At 38.3% G+C, this 20,773-nt stretch overlaps 2 protein-coding genes across 3 annotated transcripts in view; one reads left to right on the top strand and one right to left on the bottom strand.

Moving 5' to 3' along the window:
* Positions 1–20,773, bottom strand: part of EDA (ectodysplasin A) — a 419,425-nt gene that overhangs the window by 62,953 nt on the left and 335,699 nt on the right. The gene's annotated exons all lie outside the window — the stretch shown is intronic.
* LOC125931721 (translation initiation factor IF-2-like) lies at positions 18,644–20,426 on the top strand. 2 transcript variants are annotated; one of them, XM_049643907.1, is made up of 2 exons: positions 18,644–19,297; positions 19,504–20,426. In XM_049643907.1, exons 1-2 carry the CDS (start codon positions 18,955–18,957, stop codon positions 19,620–19,622), a joined length of 462 nt encoding a protein of 153 aa, XP_049499864.1. In that variant the 5' UTR covers positions 18,644–18,954; the 3' UTR covers positions 19,623–20,426. The 2 variants fall into 2 exon arrangements, with proteins under 2 accessions (XP_049499864.1, XP_049499863.1); XM_049643906.1 differs by having other exon boundaries at positions 18,645–19,297; positions 19,553–20,426.

Genomic DNA, 20,773 nt, shown 5'->3' with positions numbered 1-20,773 from the left:
TTTTTATCTTCATAAGGTCCCAGTAATTCACTTTTGCTTTTAATTCCCTTGCCTTTGGGGATGTGCCGAGTAAGAGATTGCTACGGCTGAGGTCAGAGAGGTCTTTTCCTGCTTTCTCCTCTAAGGTTTTGATGGTTTCCTGTCTCACATTCAGGTCCTTTAGAAGGATTTAACTTCTTGCAGAAAGTTTTTCTTTTTAATTTTTCAATAATATTCAACTTATAAATGTTTGAATAAAGGATGTTTAGTATTATATTTGTACTACACAGAACAGACATTTTAAGACCTGGCCACAATGATGGTATTTCTTATTTAACATACCTTTCAATTAGTTTTTCTTGGGTTTACTAGCTATAGAATCATATCCATAAATAATGATAGTTTGTATAATTCCCCAATAGTTATGACTTTTATTTCAGTTTCGTGCCTCATTGCATTGGCTACAACTTCAAGAACAATGTTGAACATCAGCAATTATAATGAACACCTTGGTCTTATTACTAGTTTTGGCAGGGATGCCTCTGATATACTTATCATTAAGTGCTATACTATTTATTAGATTAAGAAATTCTTATATTAAATAATATCCTTTTACGCCTAGTTTGCTAAAAATTATCAGTAAAGGAGGTTAAATTTTTATCAAATGGCTTTGTGGTATCTGCGATGACCATATAACTTATATCCTTTGAGCTGATGTCATGAATATTAAGAATTCCTATTATTGAACCATCTTTGCATTCCTAGGATAAATCTTACTTGGTTATGACATATACATTAACTACATTGCAGGATTTGATTTGTTAAGTTTATTTAGGATTTTTATGTAAGACATCTTTAGTTTCCTTTTTGATGCTGTTTTTGGAAGGGTTTGTTATCAGATCATACCAATTTCATAAAATACTGATAAGCATTCCTTCTCTTTCTATGCTATGCAACAGTTAATGGAACATGGGAAATATTTGTTCTGTAATATCTTGATTTGGGCTTACCTCTTTTCTCTCCTAGGATATTATTAGGTATTTTTTATTACTGGTAGAAAAAAGTGTATAATAGCCTTCATTTAAAAAATTTATGCTATTCCTAGTTTGCAGCACTTTCTTGAGGGACAACTGATACACGACTTCAGATTTTTAAACAGTTTTCCCAGCCATGTTAACTTTTAAAAAAGTCCGTTGGTCTCTCCTCTGATTTCTTTGTATTTTCATTTTAGGTGCTATTGTCATTGCTTCCAGAGGAATCAGATGTGGAAAAGATGAAGATGAAGAATGGAAGAAGGCAAGAGGATGGTTGGTTTCAAGGAGCATAAGGAATGAAGTCTGGGAAAGTTTGCTTTATGGTAGGGATGAAGCTTAAATTACTCTTTGAAGGATAACTAGTTGCCAGCTAAGGCAACTAATGTGGGAGTTGAAGAAAGAAATATAATTTCAGTATTTATCACCAACAATTAATATTTACAGCATTATTGGCATGTCTTCATTTATTAAATGCACAACTATAGTTGAAACAAACCTCTTATGGGAATGTAGTGATTAAACTTACAAATTGCAGGTGCTGAGCTCAGATGGTAAGTACCTTATATTTCCTTGTGATGGTGTTTGTGGAAAGGTCTTTCCTTTTTTTCTTTAGGAAATTAGCTCTTTGGACCTTTTCTTTCTTAGGGTGCTCACTTTCTGCATAGGCACAAACAAAAGTGAGGAGCACACTAGGACATAGGGGCTGTGACTGAAAGGCCTGGCTATAGGATGTCAGAGATGTCACAAATTTTGGTTATTACTAATAATTTGGGAAGTTAGTGCTCAGAAACTGCCCTGCACTTGGAACAGGAATAGCCATCTTCCTGAGCAAGTTTGGATTTGCTTCAACTGCATCTTTCTAATTGGTCCACTCTTTTCCTCTATCTTTTCCTTCTCTAGCAATGTTCCTACTTGCCTAATTTGCTGAGAGCATCTGGGTCAGTAAGTTTCCTTGGGCATTTGAGTTTATATCCTCTGAGTTCCAGGTCCATTATAAAGTGCTTGTTGAAATCTAAGCTGTGATTCAGTGACATCTGATATAGAGCCTAGATTTAGCATTTGGAAAATCCAAAGTTTTATCCTGTTGTGCCCAAATCTGTCACTCTGTCTTTAAAACATAATTGGATGGAAGTGACTATGCTCTGTGAGGATTCTGTTCTTTCTGGCCTAGTGGTTGCCCCTTCTGTATTTGAGAAGCGAGGTTAACAACAACAAAAAAGCAACAAACTAGATTTGCCTTTTAACAGAAATTTATAAAAAAAAAGTTGAACAAAGTATTTAAGAAAACTATTTTTAAACAAATCCCTTACCCCCACATTACCCCAACAGTCTACTGCTGGCTATTCCCATTCCAAGGAATGAGGTCATGCTTTATGGGAGACATATGCTTCTGAGGATATTACTGCCCTGAGCACAGAACATGACTTCATTAGAGGGAACAGTGGACCAGAGAGATTCAACAGGAGACTTGCATATGTGACAGAAAAAATAAAAAGCCAGTTGAGATTCTCCTTAAGTCTCTGGCCTTCAGGATAGGCCAAAGATCTGTTGATTTCACTCTCACGACTTGGTTTTGCTTTAAAATCATGAACTATGTATGAAAACTTCCTGAAAACTGTAACTCATAGCAACACCACCTGTATTTGTAAATAGAGAAACTGTCTTCTCTCAAGGGATTGGATGGATTATATTCTGGGAAGAGACCAGGTGTTTGAAACATTGGGGTTGCTACTGAATGCACACCCATGCAGAGTAAACTCTGTTTCAAAGAAACATTGTTTTAAACATTGCTGCAGATGTATACGATGTCATCATTTGGTTTTGAAAAGCAAATTCAGAACATTAGCAGGGATTTTGGCTTCCCAGGAAGATGATTTCCAAAGCAGTTTTATAGGATTTTTAACATATGTTGTTTATAACATTAATTTTTAAAATAAGCAAGTCCAATAAATCTGTTACCTACTAACCAAGTCTAGTTGCATCTGTTCCCATTTTATTTGATACCGTGAAGAAATTTCAATAGACAGCTAAATATTTTGGTGTTATTAATAGTCTTATGCTCCTATTGACTAAGACTTTTCAAACAAAACACTTAAAATCACTAGCATTTTAAAAGATGTAATTGCTAGTTTAATTGACCAGGCTTTGTTTCTAAGGACCCATGATGTAGCTGAAATTACAGAAGTGGAAGAGAATGTTAAGAGATTATGTGAGTAGGTCACCTTTGACCTAGGGGGGGCAGGAGTTTGGAACATGAAAGGCTGGTTTGTAACCTCTTACTGTGACCTGCTTTAACCCTGAATCCCACCAAGTGTCAAGAAATTCCTCCTGGTATATAATGGAAATTGCTCATTACCACATAAGCTTATTGCCTATTCAGTTTATTGCACAAAAGGAGAAAAATCTGTTAGAGTCTTCAAAATAACCCACTTTGCAAATAGAAAACAGCCACAAATTGTCTCCCCTTCTTTGGTCTCCTATACTCTACCTCCTTTCTCCCATCCTTCCAAGAAGCAACTTTCTATCCTTTCAGTCATATGGATTGCTCTTTTCCAGAATTTCTTTAATTTATCAACCATTTATAACTGTCTGCAGGTACAAGGTATGGTGCTAAGTGTTTCAGGCAAAGAGGGTCCCATATCTGGCTGTGTTTAAAGAACTGTCTGGAGAGAATTTTAAAAATACAGATTTCTAGGCTTCATCTGAGATCTGTTAAATAAAATATGGGGGTCAAGTGAGAGAATCTGTATTTCAAAAGCAGGCCCTTAGCTGATTCTTATGTTGTCAGCCTGGCACCAGTTCAAGGATTAGAACTTAAAACAAGGGTATTGGGGTTGGTGCATTAAGGTTACCTAGTGTGGTGGTGATGGTACAGGTAGATATGACAAGAATAGAAGCAATTATAGAGAAAAACAGATGAGTACAAAAAGTGCCACATCCCTTTGTATATCATTTCACAAAGTAAATTTACAATTATTTTAATTTAATTCTCACATTAGCTCTGTGGGTGGGTGGTAGCATGTCAATTTTACCAGGAATAAAACTGAAGTTCAAGGAAGAGAATACCACTTGCTTAGGATCTCTCAGCCAAAGGCAAAGTCAAGGTTCAAACTCAAGTTATTTGATGCCAAACCTCTCATTTTTGTCACTTATTACAACTTTCTTCCTAAGTTTCAGAAAGCAAAGGACATTGGGTTCAAAAAAGGGGAAAATGATAGGTCAATAAGATACCAACATCCAGTGGCGCTAATATGATAAAATCAAACAAGGGCTGATATAACATTAGCATTACATTAGGTGCCTTTAATATATGAAACCCATTCCTATTCAAAGTGTCTCTTAGTCCTGCAGTGAGTGGGCAGAAGATGAACCAGGGTCCAATGTTCCTCTACCTCCACTGAGTGGCAAAGACCAGAATAGAACCTGTATTATCTTCCAGAAGGCAACCCAGTTAGGTGATTTCTTCCTCTGTAGGCACCAGTAAAGATGAAGTGGAGATCCCACCAGCATTGGATGGCCAGAGAATAGGCAAGGGAAAATGTTCTCAGTCTCATAGTTCTTGCATTCCTGAACTTCTACCTCATGACACCGGGTGGCCCATGGAAGCACCTTCTGCCCCCATACATGGCACCAGCAGAGATCAAGCTGGAGTACAAGTAGAGCCAGAGTATGAAACAGACCAGAGTAGCATCGTAAAGACTCAGAAAACTAAATTGTCACTGGAATATGGCTTATAAAAATAGGCCAGAATAACACTAGACCTAACTAGGCTTGCTGCTTGCTAAAATAGAAGATTTAAACAGAATGAAGAATCTCTTAATACCCAATGATACAATAAAATAATCACAATGTGAATGAGAAAAGAAAATCAATTGATACAATCTGAGATGGGTAAGACTATCATAACCATCTGACACAGGTTTTAAAGCAGCCACCATAAAATTGCTTCAACAATTAATTACAAATTCCCTTGAAACAAATGAAAAAAATAGAAAATCTCAGAAAAGAAATACAAGTTGTGAAAAAACAAAATGGAAATTCTGGAACTAAAAATCAAAATAACTAAAATAAAAAACTGTCTTGGCTCAATAGTAGAGTGGAGATAAAAGAAGATGGAAACTACCAACTTGACAGATGAATAGAATTTATTCAGTCTGAACAACTGATAAACAATGCACTGATACGAGTGAAGAGAGCCTCAGGGACCTGTGGAACAAAAACAAGATAGCTAACATGGGAGGCCCAGATGGAGAGGAGAAAGAGTAGAACGGAAACATATTCAAATAATTAATGGCTGACAGCACCTCATTTTGGCAAAAGACATAAACCTATGATTCAATGAGCTGAATGAACATCAAACAAGGTAAACCAAAAGACACCCACACCAATCAACATCTTAATTAAACTCTGAAAACTAAAGATAGAGAAATTATCTTGAAAGCAATTAGAGAGAAACAGTGTATTACCTATAAAAAAAAAACAAACACAAAACATCAATTTGAATGCCAGAGGATTTCTTATCTGAAAGTGTGGAGGTTAGAAGGATGTGGCACAATAATAATTCATATGCTAAAAGAAAAAACTGTCAAAAACAAGTTCTATATCCAGCAAAACTACCATTCAGAAATGAAGAGGAATTAAAGAAATTTTCAAAGGTAAACTAGGAGAATTTCTTGCTAGCAGATATGCCCTTTAAAATGGCTAAAGAGGGGCTCCTGGGTGGCTCAGTCGGTTGGGCATCCGACTTCGGCTCAGGTCATGATCTCGCAGTCTGTGGGTTTGAGCCCCACGTCGGGCTCTGTGCTGACAGCTCAGAGCCTGGAGCCTGTTTCAGATTCTGTGTCTCCTTCTTTCTCTGACCCTCCCCTGTTCATGCTCTTTCTCTGTCTCAAAAATAAATAAATGTTAAAAAAAATTAAAATAAAATAAAATAAAATAAAATGGCTAAAGAATGCTCTCTAAACAAAAAGGAAAGGATAACAAAAGGCTCAGAGTTCAGAAGGAAAAGAACAAAGAAAATGGTAAAAATAAAGGTAAAGATAATAAACTATCCTAATTCTCATGTCTTTCCTAAATCATATTTGATGGTTGAAGTAAAAATTGTTAACAGTGTTTGTCATGATGCTCAATGTTATGTAGAGGAAATACTTGACACAATTATATTTAAACAGTAGGAAAGATTTAAATGTTACTCAATATAGTAAGATTTCAATACTTCAAAATGGTAAATTGTTGGTATGCATAGACTATGATGTTACATACACACACACACAAACACACAAATATCTATGGGGTGCCTGGGTGGCTCAGTAGGTTAGGCGTCTGACTTCAGCTCAGGTCATGATCTCACAGTTCTTGAGTTCGAGCCCTGTGTTGGGCTCGTGTTGACAGCTCAAAGACTAGAGCCTGTTTCATATTCTGTGTCTCCCTCTCTCTCTGCCCCTCCCCCACTCGCACTCTGTCTCTGTATCTCTCAAAAATAAATAAACATTTAAAAAATTTAAAATACCCACACAAATATCTAGAGCAACCAGTAAGAAAAATTATACTAAGTAATATACTAAAAACTGTAATGATAAAACAAGATAGAATCCTTAAAAATGTGCAAGAAACCTATAGGAAGGCAAGGAAAAAGAGAGAAAAGGTAAATAAATAAATAAATAACATGCTTAAGCCCTAAATATCAATAGTTACTTTAAATATACTCTACATACACTAATTAAAACACAGAGATTGAGAGAGTATATTTTAAAAATATGATCCAACTATATGCTGTTAACAAAATCTCACTGTAAACACAGTGATACAGGTTAAAAACAAAAGGATGAAAAAAGATATATCATACTAACATTAGCCAAAAAACGAAGATCATGCAAATTTTAGGATTGTTCTAGCTCTGTGAAGGATGCTGGTGTTATTTTGATAGGGATTGAATGTGTAGATTGCTTTGGGTAGTATAGACATTTCAACAATACTTGTTCTTCCAGTGCATGAGCATTGAATTAAACTGAGCTGAACTGAATTGAATTGAATGTTTTACAACTCTACAATTTGTATGGAATGAGAAAAGACCCCTATAACCAAAGTAATACTGAAAAGCAAGCCAAAGCTGGAGGCATCACATTTCCGGACTTCAAGCTGTATTATAAAGCTGTACTCATCAAGACACTATGGTACTGGCACAAAAACAGACACACAGAACAATGGAACAGAATAGAGAACCCAGAAATGCTCCCAAAAATGTATGGCCAATGAATCTTTGACAAAGCAGGAAAGGACATCAAAAGGAAAAAAGACAGTCTTTTCAAAAAATGGTGCTGGGAAAACCAGACAGCAACATTCAAAACAATGAAACTGGACCACTTTCTTACACCATACACAAGAATAAATGAAAAATGGATGAAAGACCTAAATGCAAGACAGGAAAGCATCAAAATCCTACAGGAGAAAACTGGCAGCAACCTCTTTGACCTCGACTGCAGCAACTTCTTACTAGACATGTTTTTGGAGGCAAGAGAAACAAAAGCAAACATGAACTTATTGTGGCCTCATCAAGATAGAAAGCTTCTGCACAGTGAAGGAAAACAATCAACAAAACTAAAAGGCAGCCTACAGAATGGGAGAAGATACTTGCAAATGATGTATTGGATAAAGGGTTAATATCCAAAATCTATAAAGAACTTATCAAACTCAATACCCAAAACCATAATCCAGTGAAGAAACAGGCAGAAGACATGAATACACACTTTTCCAAAGAAGACATCCAGATGGCTAACAGACACATGAAATGATGCTCAACATCATTCACCATCAGAGAAATACAAATCAGAACCACAATGAGATACACCAGCTCACACCTGTCAGAATGACTAAAATGAACAACTTAGGAAACAACAGATGTTGGTGAGGATGTGGAGAATGGGGAACACTTTTGCACTATTGGTGGGAATGCAAACTGGTGCAGCCACTCTGGAATACAGTATGGAGGTTCCTCAAAACGTTAAAAATAGAACTACCCTATGACACAGCAATTGCATTACTAGGTATTTATCCAAATGATACAAAAATGTTGATTCGAAGGGGCACGTGCACCCTAATGTTTATAGCAGCACTATCAACAATAGCCAGATTATGGAGTCCAAATGTCCATCAATTGATGGATAAAGAAGATATGAAATAGATATATACAATGGAATATTACTTGGCAATCAAAAAGAGTGATATCGTGCCATTTGCAACAATGTATTATGCTAAGCAAAATAAGTCAATCAGAGAAAGACAAATATCATGATTTCACTCATATGTAGAATTTAAGAAACAAAACAGGTGAACATAGGGGAAAGGAAGGAAAAATAAGAAAAACAAAGAGGCAGACAAACCATAAGAAACTCTTAAATAGAGAAAACTGAGTGTTGCTAGAGGGGAAGTGGGTGGGGATATGGGCTAAATGGGTGATGGGCATTAAGGAGGGCACTTGTTAGGATGAGCACTGGGCATTATATATAAGTGATGAATCACTGGGCTCTACTTCTGAAACCAATACTACACTGTATGTTAAGTAACTTGAATTTAAACAAATAAATTTTTAAAAATAACAAAAATATGAAGATCAGTATTATGAGACACAGAAGATTTTAGAGCAAAGAAAACTACCAGAGACAGACAGTGACATCACAAAATGACAAAATGATGGATACACTAAGAAGACATAGCAATCCTAAATGTGTATGCACCAAACAGCAGAGCTTCAAAATACACTAAATCAAAATTGAATCAAAAAGACAGACAAATCCAAAATTAGAGTTAGGGGCTTTAACACCCCATTCAGGGCAATTGATAGAGCTAATAGAAAATCAGCAAACATAAAGAACAACTGAACACTACAATCACCCAAGAAAGTCTGATTTACGTTTATATAACACTCCCTCAATAATAGAAGAATATACTTTTTTCCCAAGCATCTATGAAACATTCACCATGAGGGTTAATTATATTTTGGGTCAAAAAACAAACTTCAACAAATTTAGAAACATCAAAAGAATGCAGAATGTGTTCTCAGAGTGAAAAGGAATCAGACTAGAAATCAGTAACACATAGAAAATAAGGAAAATCTACAAACAATTGAAAATTTCAAAAGCACACTTCAAACAACCTGTGAATCAGAGAAGTCTCAAAGGAAACAAAAAATACACAGAACTTATTGAAAATAAAAATACAACATATCAAAATTTATGGATGCAACTAAAGCAGTGCTGACAGGGAAATTTATAGCACTAGAGGCTTACATTTAGAAAAGGGGAAAGGTCTCAAAGAAATAATTGAAATTTCTATTTCAGGAAACCAAAAACACAAAGCAAAATATAACCAAAATAATCAGGAGGAAGAAGTTAATACAGATAAGAGAAGAAATAAATGAAATTTAAAACAGGAAGACAAAAAGAAAATCAATGAAATAAAAATCTGGTTCTTTGGGGAAAAAAATCAATAACATTGATAAACCTCTAACAAGACTGACAAAAGTCAAAAGTAGAATGGACAAAAATCACTAATATAAGGAATAAAACAGGGGATCACTATAGATCTTGTAGCCATTAAATGGACAAGTTTCCTGAAGTAGGCATACTTTTCCTTATTCCTCTCACTACATAAAACAAAAGATCCTGCACATTAATATATAATAAAATAAACATAAGACTTGGAAAGGTGGAGAGAAGAAGACAAACTGTTTAGAAAACTTGGAACCCAAGGAATGACAGAATAAGTTTTCCAGGTTTTCTTTGTGATTCATATACCCCAGACGTGGAACTGAACATGCCAGCAGCCCTGAAATACCAACAGGAGCAGAAAAAGAAAAACCCTAACAAAATCCTCTTTGACCTAAAGGCCCAGATAAGGAATGATCTGGCATGAGAGAAAGCTTTTAGACAATAACTTTTCTATTCCAGCAACACTGCAGAAAAACACCTGTGGCTCCATCCCAACCATTCCAGCAAAGGATGAATGGGAACCTAAAATTCCACTCTCATGTAGTTATAACAAGGTGCCCCCATCCCCTGCTCATGTGGGGTCAGAGAAAGTGAAATAAGGACATTCATCCCCATGAGTAAGTAACTAGACTACCCCACTTGCAATGTCAGAAGAGACTGACACATATGGTAAGTTGGAACTCCCACCCTTACCCAACAATAATGAGGAATCTCTTCTCCCTCAGATGTCAAAGAAGACCAAGTGTGGAACCTGCATTTCAATCTCTACCTGGAAACAATGAGGTGGACAACCCCTCTACCCCCTGACAGAGCAGTGTCACAAAAATCCAGTTAAAGCAGAAGGTTTAAATAAGATCCAGAGCCTTAAAACAAAATGTAAAATGTTGAGGTTTTGATAAAAAACCATTTGTCATACCAAGAGCCAAGAATATCTCAAACTGAATGAAAAAAGATAATCCATAAAAACCTACAGTGAGATAATAGAGATGACAGGATTCTATGACTAAGATTTTTAAAGTAGCTATCACAAGAATGCTTCAATGAGTAATTATGAACACTCTTGAAATAGGTAAAAAAAAAAAAAAATTAAAGCCTCACATAGAAATAGAAAGTCTTGGCAAAGAAATGGAAGATATAAAGAGGAACCAAATGGAAATATTAGAATTGAAAAATAACTGAAATGAAAAGCTTAGCTCATGGGATCAATAACAGTCACATGAAGTTAAACTTTTAAAACCAAAGACAAAAAGAAAACCTTCTTAGCCAGAGAAAAGTGAAACTTTACCTTTTAGAAAAAAAAACAACTCAAATGGCAGTGAATTTCTTGTAAGAAGCCAGGAAGAACAGAAGGAAGTGGCACATTTTTCAAGTGCTGAAAGAAAAGAACTTTCAAACACTGAATCCTATACCCAGTGACAATATTATTTAGGAATTAAAGGGAAATCAAGACATCTCAGATGAGGGCAAACTAACAAAATTTGTGACCAGCAGACCTAACCTAAAATAATGGCTACAGGAAGTTCTGAAAGAGAAAGGAAATGATAAAGGAAGGAATCTTGGACTATCAGGAAGAAAGAACAAAAGAAGAGCAAAAATAAGGTAAATACAATAGACTTTCTTCTCTTGACTTTCTGAGTTGTGTGTGACAATTAAATCAAGTTATAACACTGTCTTTCTTATGTGTTTTACAATATATGTGGAGTAATATTTAAGACAATTATAAATGGAGGAAGGGGAGAGTAAAGGGACTTAAAGACAGGTAAGTTTTCTACAGTTTACTCAAAGTGGTAAAATGTCAATACCAGTAAACTGGTAAGTTATGTACACACAATGTAATACCAAGAGTGACCACTAAGCAACACAAAGAGATACATTCAAAAGCACTACTAAAACGAAATTCTGCAAACGGTTCAAGTAACTCACAGGAAAGCAGGAAAAGAAAACAAACAAAACAGAGAATAAAGAAAATGGAAAAAAACTTGGCAGATTAAAGCCCTAATCTATCAGTAATTAGCTCAAATGTAAATGGTCTAAATAGCATTTCTTCTTTCTGATCAGTATGCAAAGCACTTCCAGTACTATGTTCAGTAAGAATGATGACAACATATACTCCTGTGTTGTTTCAATCTTAGGAAGAAAGCATTCAGTTTTTTACTATAAAGTATGATCTTGGCTGTAGTGTATGTATGTATATATATATATATAGATAGATATAGATATAGATATAGATATAGATATATATTATAGATATAGGTATAGATATAGATGCTTTTGATCAATTTGAGGAAGTTCCTCTCTATTCCTAGTTTGTTGAGGGTTTGAATCATGAATGGGTGTTGGATTCTGCCAAGAGCTTTTTCAGCATTAATTGATATGATCATATAATTTTCCTCCTCTAGCCTATTGATATGTGAGGCTGAATTTATTAATTTCTTTCATAAAGCCTGGAATAAATCCCACTTAGTCATGATATATAATTGTTTTATATATTTTAATTGATATATAATTGATATATAATTTTATATATTTTAATTGATATATAATTGTTTTATATATTTTATATATTTATATATATATTATTGTTTTATATATTTTATATATTACTCTAGTCATTTTCTTTGCTTGGAATTACATTTTATCTTATATTCATATAACAGCTCCTGCTTTTTTACATTAATTTTTGCATGATACATCTTTTTCCATTCTTACTTTCAATGTACCTGTTTGGTTGTATTCAAAACGAATTTTTTGTAGACAACATGTAGTTGGGTAATATTTTATCACCCATTCTACTAATCTCTGTCTTTTAATTGATATATTTAGATCATTTACATTTAATGTAATTATCGATCTGTTAGCACTTACATCTGCCATTTTATATTTTGTTTCCTGTTTGTTTCCTTTGTTTAATTCCTTTTTTCTCTTTCCTACCTTCTTGTAGGCCATTTGAAAATCTTCTAAGGATTGCATCTTGATTTATAATGTTTTTGAGTATTCCACTCAGTATTAGTTTTTTTAGTGGTTGCTCTAGGTATTATGATACATACATAACTTATTACAGTCTACTGCTATTGATGATTTAGTACTTCAAATACAGCACAGGAGCCTTCCTCTCATTTAGGTCCAATTATACTCTGCATTTTATTTCTTTTGTTAAGAGCTCTAAGGAGATGCAATTCACACATACCATTCATCCATTAACATGTACAATTCAATGGTTTTTAGAGATGTGGAAACCTCACCACAATTCATTTTAGAACATTTTCATCATCCCCAAAAGAAACCACATACCCCTTAGCAGTCACTCTTCATTTCTGTCCATCTCCCTCCACCCCAAGGATTTACTTTCTGTCTCTATGGATTTAGCGATTCTGGGCATTTCATATAAATGGAATCATAGAATATGTTACTGGCTTCTTTCACTTAGCATAATGTTTTCAAGATTCATCCATGTCATACCACACATCAATATTATTGCCAAATAGTGTTCCATTGTATGAATATACCACATTTTATTTATCCATCCACCAGTTGATGGATATTTGGGCTGTTTCCAGTTTTCGGCTATTATAAATAATGGTGCTATGAACATTTATGTACAAGAATTTGAATATCTGTTTCAATTATTCGATTATACTTGGGAATGTGTGTTGGGTCATATGGTAATGGGTCATATGTTTGGCATTTTGAGGAACTGCCAGACTGTTTTTTCCAAAAAAGTTAGTTGCATCATTTTACATTCCCACCAGCAGTTTATGATAGTTCCAATTTCTCTGTGTCCTTGCCAACTCTTGTTATATTATCTTTTTGATTATAGCCACCCTAGTGGATACAAAGTTTTATCTCACTATGGTTCTGAGTTACATTTCCCTAATGGCTAATGATGTTGAGAATCCTCCCCACTTTTTCAATATATATGTCTTAACTGCCTTAAGCATTTCCTTTACATACATTGGGCCATATCAGATGGTGTTATAATTTTTGCTTCAACCATCAGAAATGATTTAAGAAACTCATGACAACTAGCATAGTCTATTGTATTTACCCCTATTTTCACCACTAGGGTGTATTTCTTTCTTTTCTGAAGTTCTGAGCCTTATTCTGTTATCATTTCTGTTTATAGAACTTCTTTTAGCCAATGTTTAAGTGTAGTTTTGCTAGCAAAAAAAATGCTCTTATTCCTCTAAAAATTCCTTTAGGTGCACCTGTGGCTCAGTTGGTTGAGTGCCCAACTTCGGCTCAGATCATGATCTTGTGGTTTGTGAGTTTGAGCCCTGCATCAGGCTCTGTGCTGACAACTCAGAGCCTAGAGCCTGCTTTGGATTCTGTGTGTGTCTCTCTCTCTTTCTGCCCTCCTCTGCTCATGCTCTGTCTCTCTCTCAAAAATAAATAAACATTTAAAAAATTCCTTTATTTCCCCTTAATTCCCAAAGGGGTTTTTCTTGATGTAGATGTGTGGTTGACAGTTTTCTTTCAGCATTTGAAAAATGTACCATTTCCTTCTGGTCTCTATGCTTTTAAATACGAAATGTGTTGTTAGTCTAACTGGTGTTCCCTTAGAAGTAATGCATCATTTTTTCCTGGCTGATCTCAAAATTTTAAAAATATCTCTAGTTTTCATAAGTTTAATTATGATGTGTCATAGCATGGATTTGTTTGGGTTTATTATACTTGGGTTTCACTTATCGCCTTGAATATGTATTTTGCCAAATTTGAGGTTTTCAGAGTTTCTTACATTTAAAATTTCTTTAAAATTTTACTGTGATTAAAATACACATAAAATTTACCATCTTAACTATTTTTAACTGTAAGTTCAGTAGTGTTAATTATCTCCACATTGTTGTACACTCAGTCTCCAAAGCTCTTTTAACCTTGCAAAACTAAAACTCTATGTCCATGAAACAATGCTTCATTCCCCTCTACCTCCCACCCCTAGCAGTAATCATCTTATTCTTTCTATGTATTTGACTACTCTGGGTACCTCATATAAGTGGAATCATATAGTATTTGTCTTTTTGTGACTGGCTTATTTCACTTAGTATAATATCCTTAAGATTTATCCATGTTTTAGCATGTCAGAATTTCTATCCTTTTTAAGTCAGCCATTATTTCTTCAAGTCCTCTTTCAGTACTTCTTTTTCTCTCCTTTCCTTTTGGACTCTCATGATATGAATACTGGATCTTTTGTTGTTGTCCCAGATTCTCTGAGGCTTTGTTCATTTTTTCCAGTCTAGTTTCTCTTTGCTGTTCAGGCTGAGTAAATTCTACTGCTCTGACCTAAAGTTCACTGATTCTATCTTCTGTTATTGAGCCCATTCACTGAGTTTAAGTTATTGTATTTTTTGTCCTATAATTTTGATTTGCTTCTTTTAAAAAATAATTTCTATTTCTTTGCTGAGATTTTGTATGTTGTTTCCAAAAAATTTGTAATTACTTGTTGGATCATTTTTATTATTGATGCTTTATAATCCTTGTCAGATAAAATCTGATTCATCTGAGTGTTGGTGTCTGTTCTCACTCACGAGTTATATATTTCTTTAAACTGGAGGTTTTTGGACACTGTCTTACTAGACTTAAGATTACATTTTTAAAGGAGGGAGTCCTTGTGGTGAGGTATAATGTAAGGGTTGAGTATGTGTATATGTTCCTGCTGCATCTCACTGATGTGACCCTGACAAAAATGGGGCACTGACTCTTATTTCCTAGTTGCAAATGGGGAGTGGAAGTTCAGCTACCCCTCTGGCTCTGCTGGCACTATCCCAGGAAAGTGGGGCACTGATCTGTAAGGCTTATGTTACCTTTTTTTCTGGCTTTTGTTATCTTTGAATGGAAGTATAAGCTCAGCTCCCTGTGGGCCCTGCTGACTGACACCAGGGGAAAGGAAAGAAAAATACCAACTAGCTCTACCTTTTACCACCTTGTTAATTTAAGACTGGATGCTGACTGGGGGTAAAGGTTCAGCTCTCCATTGGGCCCCATTGAAATGGGGGTGGGGTGGGGATAGGGGTGCTGACTAGCTCTGCTTTGTATTGCCCTTTTCAGTCTCATTGCTGCCAGATGGATGTGCAAGTGCAGATTCCCACTGGGCATCCCTGACACCAGGGTTGGGGGAAAAGTGGAATGCTTACTAGCCTTGATATGCATCCCTTTGTTCAGTCTTTTTGATGTGGAGGTGGTGGAAGCTCAGCCTCCTCATTGGGCCTCAGTGACATGGAGATGGTGATGAAGTCCAGTGGTGACTAGCTTTACTTTGCACCAAGTTGTTAACTCTTTTTGCTTCTGGGTGTGAGTGAGGCAGCTTAGCTTGCCAGTGGACTGGGATGACAATACTCTGGAAGGAGAATAGGAGTACCATTGCTTCTGCCGAATAGGGGATTAGAAAGACTGCCTGTCCAGTTCTGCCAACACCACCTCAGCAGTGGGAATAGGAGCATGATGCCTGCTTATTTGTGTGGAAAGAGTGGAGTGAAAGATTACTTCCTACTAGGCTCCATTGAAACTGGGGGACAGTGGGGAGGGCATGATTTTTTTTTTTCTGTTGTTGTTTGGCTAGAATAGAACAGGTATTGCCAAAAGGCTTTCCATTGTTAGGCAACCCTTTCCTCCTTTCTTTTAGATATGGGTATCAGGCTTTTCTTAGAGATGTTTTTGTCTGTGTCTGTTGGCACTTATGGATTGGAGGCTTCTGTAGTGACCTGTCTGGGATATATAGGAGGCAAAGAGGAAATCCAGGGAGTGTACCACTGTATTGTTCCTCAAGTTATGAGGCAGTCTGCTTGTTCTTTCCACTTTTCAGAGTTTTGTTTGTCGTGTTATATCCAGGGGATTTTAGTGCAAGAGGGAGGAACTAGAAGGAAATTGCTTGATTTTGGAAGAAACATAAGTCCTTCTATTTTCTTTTTAAGAAAAAAAAAATCAGGAAAGCACACAACACCCTCAAAAATTGATTTTTTTGACATCTAAGGGGATTTCTGAACAGTAGTAATGATTTAAGGAATAAACCATAGTGAAAGAGTGTCTAGGAAAACTTTAAGAGATGGAGATTTACTAGGTTGATGAAAAGCACTGTAAAATACCTTTCCTAATTTCAGTGGAAATTTGTGGAATGTTAAGTGATCACTCTTGGTGTGGCCCAAGTTCTCTTTCTATACAATGCTCCTTTGTGGGTTTCTAAAGGTTTTGTTTCTTGGGGGAAAGATGTAAGTGGCAGGGAAACTTTGGCTCCTTCTGTATAAAACAAGATTTGACATTCACACTTACTGTTAAATAAAGGTAAGACTGGTGAAAGTAGGTTATTCTGGAGGGTTGTAATAGCAGCTGCTTTAAGTCTCAAAAGCAATAACAGGAAAATTTCCCCATACACACATTCTCAACTCAAAGTAATAGTAAGTTTTACTTGTTGGGATTCTTGGTATAAAGTATATAATTTCAAATTCAACATTTCAGAAAAGGCCGATATCTTTACTTTACAACCCCTGTCTTACATGCTATTTTCTGGTCCTTAAACTCTCCTTTACCCCTCAAATCAGTATGCTTCAGGTGTTGCTGCATTACTAGTACCAGACTGATTATAGCACTGAATATCACAAGGAAAAAGCAAGTGTCTGACCATGCTAGGTCACTAGGAAGCAGCGTACTTCAAAGAACTTTTGAATCAAAAATACCTTGGATTGATTATTGAATATGCCACTAACCAGTTGTGTGGCTTCAGGTAAATTACTTAATGTTTGAGCCACAGTTTGCTCATCTGTAAAATGAGAACAATAATGTTGACTTTATAGGATTATTATAAGAATTCAATGACATAAAGCACATAAAGTAAGGGCCCATATTTTGTGCTCAATAACTCCAAAAAAGCTTCTAAAGAAGATGACTAGCCTCTGACAATTATGTCTGTATTCATGTGATATTTCTCCCACTTGACCATGTAATTAATGACTATTTCCTGCTTCTCCCATACCTTAAATCCAATCTCTGTACTTATGCATGTTACAGCTTATGGGACAAAGAGCCCATCATTCATTTGGAAAAGAAAAAGATTGATATGCTCATTTTTTCTGATATTTATAATTGGTTAGCCCATCCCTAAAAAGAATGGGCTTCTTCAGAATAGAAGCCCAAGATGCTCAAAAAAAGGAAAAAACAACATTAAAAAAATTTCTGCCATGCAACATAAATATTTCTTGATCAATTCTATTTTATAGTCCAGGTTGGTTTCCACAGTACTGAGAGACTAAGAGAAAAATTACCAGGTGTACTCACAGCTGCAAAGAAAAGACCTCCCCCCCCCCCCCCCCCCCACCCCCCTTCCCGAAACCAGCCAGGGCGTCCCTGGTTGTAGTCTGACATAAAGGTGGGAACCAATCAAGTTCTGCTGAGCGTTCAAATTTAAATGTCAACCAACAACAGCTCTGTAACCTCTAAAAAAATCCCTAACTTGTTTGTGCCTGTCTATAAAAGAAACTGTAAGATCCTTGCTCGGGGCCTCTTAGCGTCACCGGCAACGAGTGCGCCAAGGACGGGGTTCAAAACTGCAATAAACCACCCTTGCCGCTTGGCTTTGACTCTGGACTCTGGTGGTTTGTTTTCGGGGGGTCTCTCGAATCGGGGCATATCATTTGGGGGCTCGCCCGGGATCCCCCCAAACCCACCAGACCCCAAGTCAACGGATCATCCCTGAGACCGATCGGTAAGTGAGCCGGCTCTGTCCATTTGTTTGTCTGTTCGTTTCCGGCTCTGTCCGTTTCTGTTTGTCTGTTCGTTTCTGGCTCTGTCCGTTTCTGTTTGTCTGTTCGTTTCTGGCTCTCCCGCGCGGGATCTGTATCAGTGACTGACACGGCCCTGGTGGACATGCTATAGGGCAGTCGGTCGGGTCCAGTAGGAGACGTCCACTGGCACCCGTCTGGGGCACCTTTTTGGGCCTATCGGAATTTTTCTGTTCGGGTGGCAGACACCCGAAATGCGCTAGCTATCTAAGTGTTGTGTTAAGTGTTGTGTTCTCTATTCTATAACCTTTAAGTGTTAAACTCCTTCTCTTTCACAGGTGACCTGGCCTGGCCCAGCCAGAAATCCTCATAACTTTACTGTTTCTCCTTTTAATCCTTTCCTCCACCTCCAGGATACAGATGGGCCAATCTCAAAGCACTCCTCTTTTTCTCCTCATTGCTAACTTCAGGGATGTTAGAACCAGAGGACAGAATTTGAGTTTAGACATCCGGCGGGGAAAATTAATAACCCTCTGATGCTCCGAATGGCCAACCTTTGGCGTTGGATGGCCAACCGAAGGAACTTTCTGCCTCCCTATAATTGCTAAGGTGAAATCAAAGATTTTTCTACCGGGTTGCAAGGGACACCCGGATCAGATTCCCTACATTCTTGTATGGAGGAGTTTAGTGGAAAATCCACCCCCTTGGTTGGCCCCCTTCCTATCCTCCGGAACGTGTAAGGTCCTTGCCATGCGGCCTGCAGGTCCCCCAAAATCAAGGACACCAGCTGCGCCCTTGTATCCCATATTGCCCGATAGTCATGACCTACTATCCCTAGACCCTCCACCCTATCATCCCCCTCCCCTCGCACCCCAGGCCCTGCCCGCAGCAGCCGCCCCACCAGTCGCCCCGCTAGTTGCCCCCCTAGGGGAACCGGGAGGACAGGAAGCGGCAGCTGCGCCAGACTGGGGAAGACGGGAAGTGGCAGCTGCGCCGGAACCAGGAGGACGGGAGGCAGCAGCCGCGCCGAGCCCCATTGAAAATGAAACCAACCGCGAGGGGCCAGCCGGCCGAACCCGCGGGCGCACCCAGCGTGAGCCAAACCCTCGCCTCCCCGACTCCACTGTGGCCCTACCCCTGCGGGAAATAGGATCCCCCGATGAAACAGGCAACCCCCGACTCCAGTATTGGCCCTTTCCCACCAGTGACCTTTACAACTGGAAAACGCAGAATGCTCGATTCTCTGATAACCCTAAAGATCTAATAGCTCTTTTAGACAGTGTCATGTTCACCCACCAGCCCACCTGGGACAACTGTCAGCAGCTCCTCCGCATCCTGTTCACTACAGAGGAGCGAGAGAGGATCCAATTAGAAGCAAGAAAGCTGGTTCCTGGAGACGACGGTCGGCCGACATCTAACCCTGACCTCATTAATGCGGCTTTCCCCCTAACCAGACCTCCACAGGACAAATGGGACTACAACACAGCAGAAGGTAGGGGAAGGCTACCCGCCAGACTCTGATGGCAGGTCTCCGGGCTGCAGCTCGCAAGCCCACCAATTTGGCTAAGGTATATTCGGTCGTACAGGGAAAGGCAGAGAGTCCAGCTGCTTACTTAGAAAGATTAATGGAAGCCTTTAGGCAGTTTACCCCCATGGATCCAGAAGTCCCTGAGAACCAGGCTGCTGTCATTATGTCCTTTGTAAATCAAGCAGCTCCTGACATTAGAAAAAAAACTCCAAAGGCTAGAGGATTTAGAAGGTAAACAGATCCAGGATCTGCTCCGTATAAGCACAATAGGTCTACAACAACAGGGACGCCCCAGAAGAGAGACAGATCAAAGCCACAGAGAAAATGACTAAAGTCCTGGCTGCTATAGTCCAGAAAGAACTGCCACCCCCAGAAGGCATTCAAACAATACGCCTTCCCAGGCGGCACTTAGATAAAGATCAATGCGCCTATTGTAAAGAAAAAGGCCATTGGATACGAGAATGCCCCAAGAAGAAACAACCCCGCCCCAGCCAAGGGCAATGGCAGCCTAAAATAGCCCCCATACTGTTTACCCAAGATACAGACTAGGGAGGATGGGGTTCCGATCCCCTCCCCGAACCTAGGGTAACATTGCAAGTGGAGGGGACCCCAGTCCAGTTCCTAGTTGATACCGGGGCACAGCACTCAGTTCTGGTCAAGCCCCATGGAAAAGTATCTGAAAAACCATCCTGGGTACAAGGGGCCACCGGAATAAATAAGTACCCCTGGACAACTCAGAGGACTGTGGACTTAGGAACTGGGAAGGTAACCCACTCCTTCCTGGTCATTCCCGACAGCCCCTGCCCCCTGTTGGGGAGGGATTTGCTTACCAAAATGGGGGCCCTAATTCATTTCCAACCGGGGGGATCGCCAGCGGGGAGCGGGGGCGGGGCCCGCGGGCAGCCGCCGGGGCACGCATCCCCGGGGCGCAGCCCCGCGCGCGACTCGGCCTCGCCGCGAGCCGCCCCGACAGGGCAAAGGGGGCCGGGAGGACTTGCAGGACCAACCATTATCGGATGCGGACGCCATCTGGTTTACCGA

The sequence above is a fragment of the Panthera uncia genome, chromosome X (genome assembly GCF_023721935.1).
Source record: "Panthera uncia isolate 11264 chromosome X, Puncia_PCG_1.0, whole genome shotgun sequence".
Lineage (NCBI taxonomy): Eukaryota > Metazoa > Chordata > Mammalia > Carnivora > Felidae > Panthera > Panthera uncia.
This window is presented reverse-complemented; position numbering and strand designations above follow the sequence as displayed.

Excerpts from the sequence above, each read along its gene's own strand:
- LOC125931721 (XM_049643906.1), top strand. The coding sequence starts at position 18,955 with ATGCGGCCTGCAGGTCCCCCAAAATCAAGGACACCAGCTGCGCCCTTG. Across the intron at positions 19,298-19,552 it reads AACCCGCGGGCGCACCCAGC|AGGAGCGAGAGAGGATCCAA; the intron begins GTGAGCCAAACC and ends TGTTCACTACAG.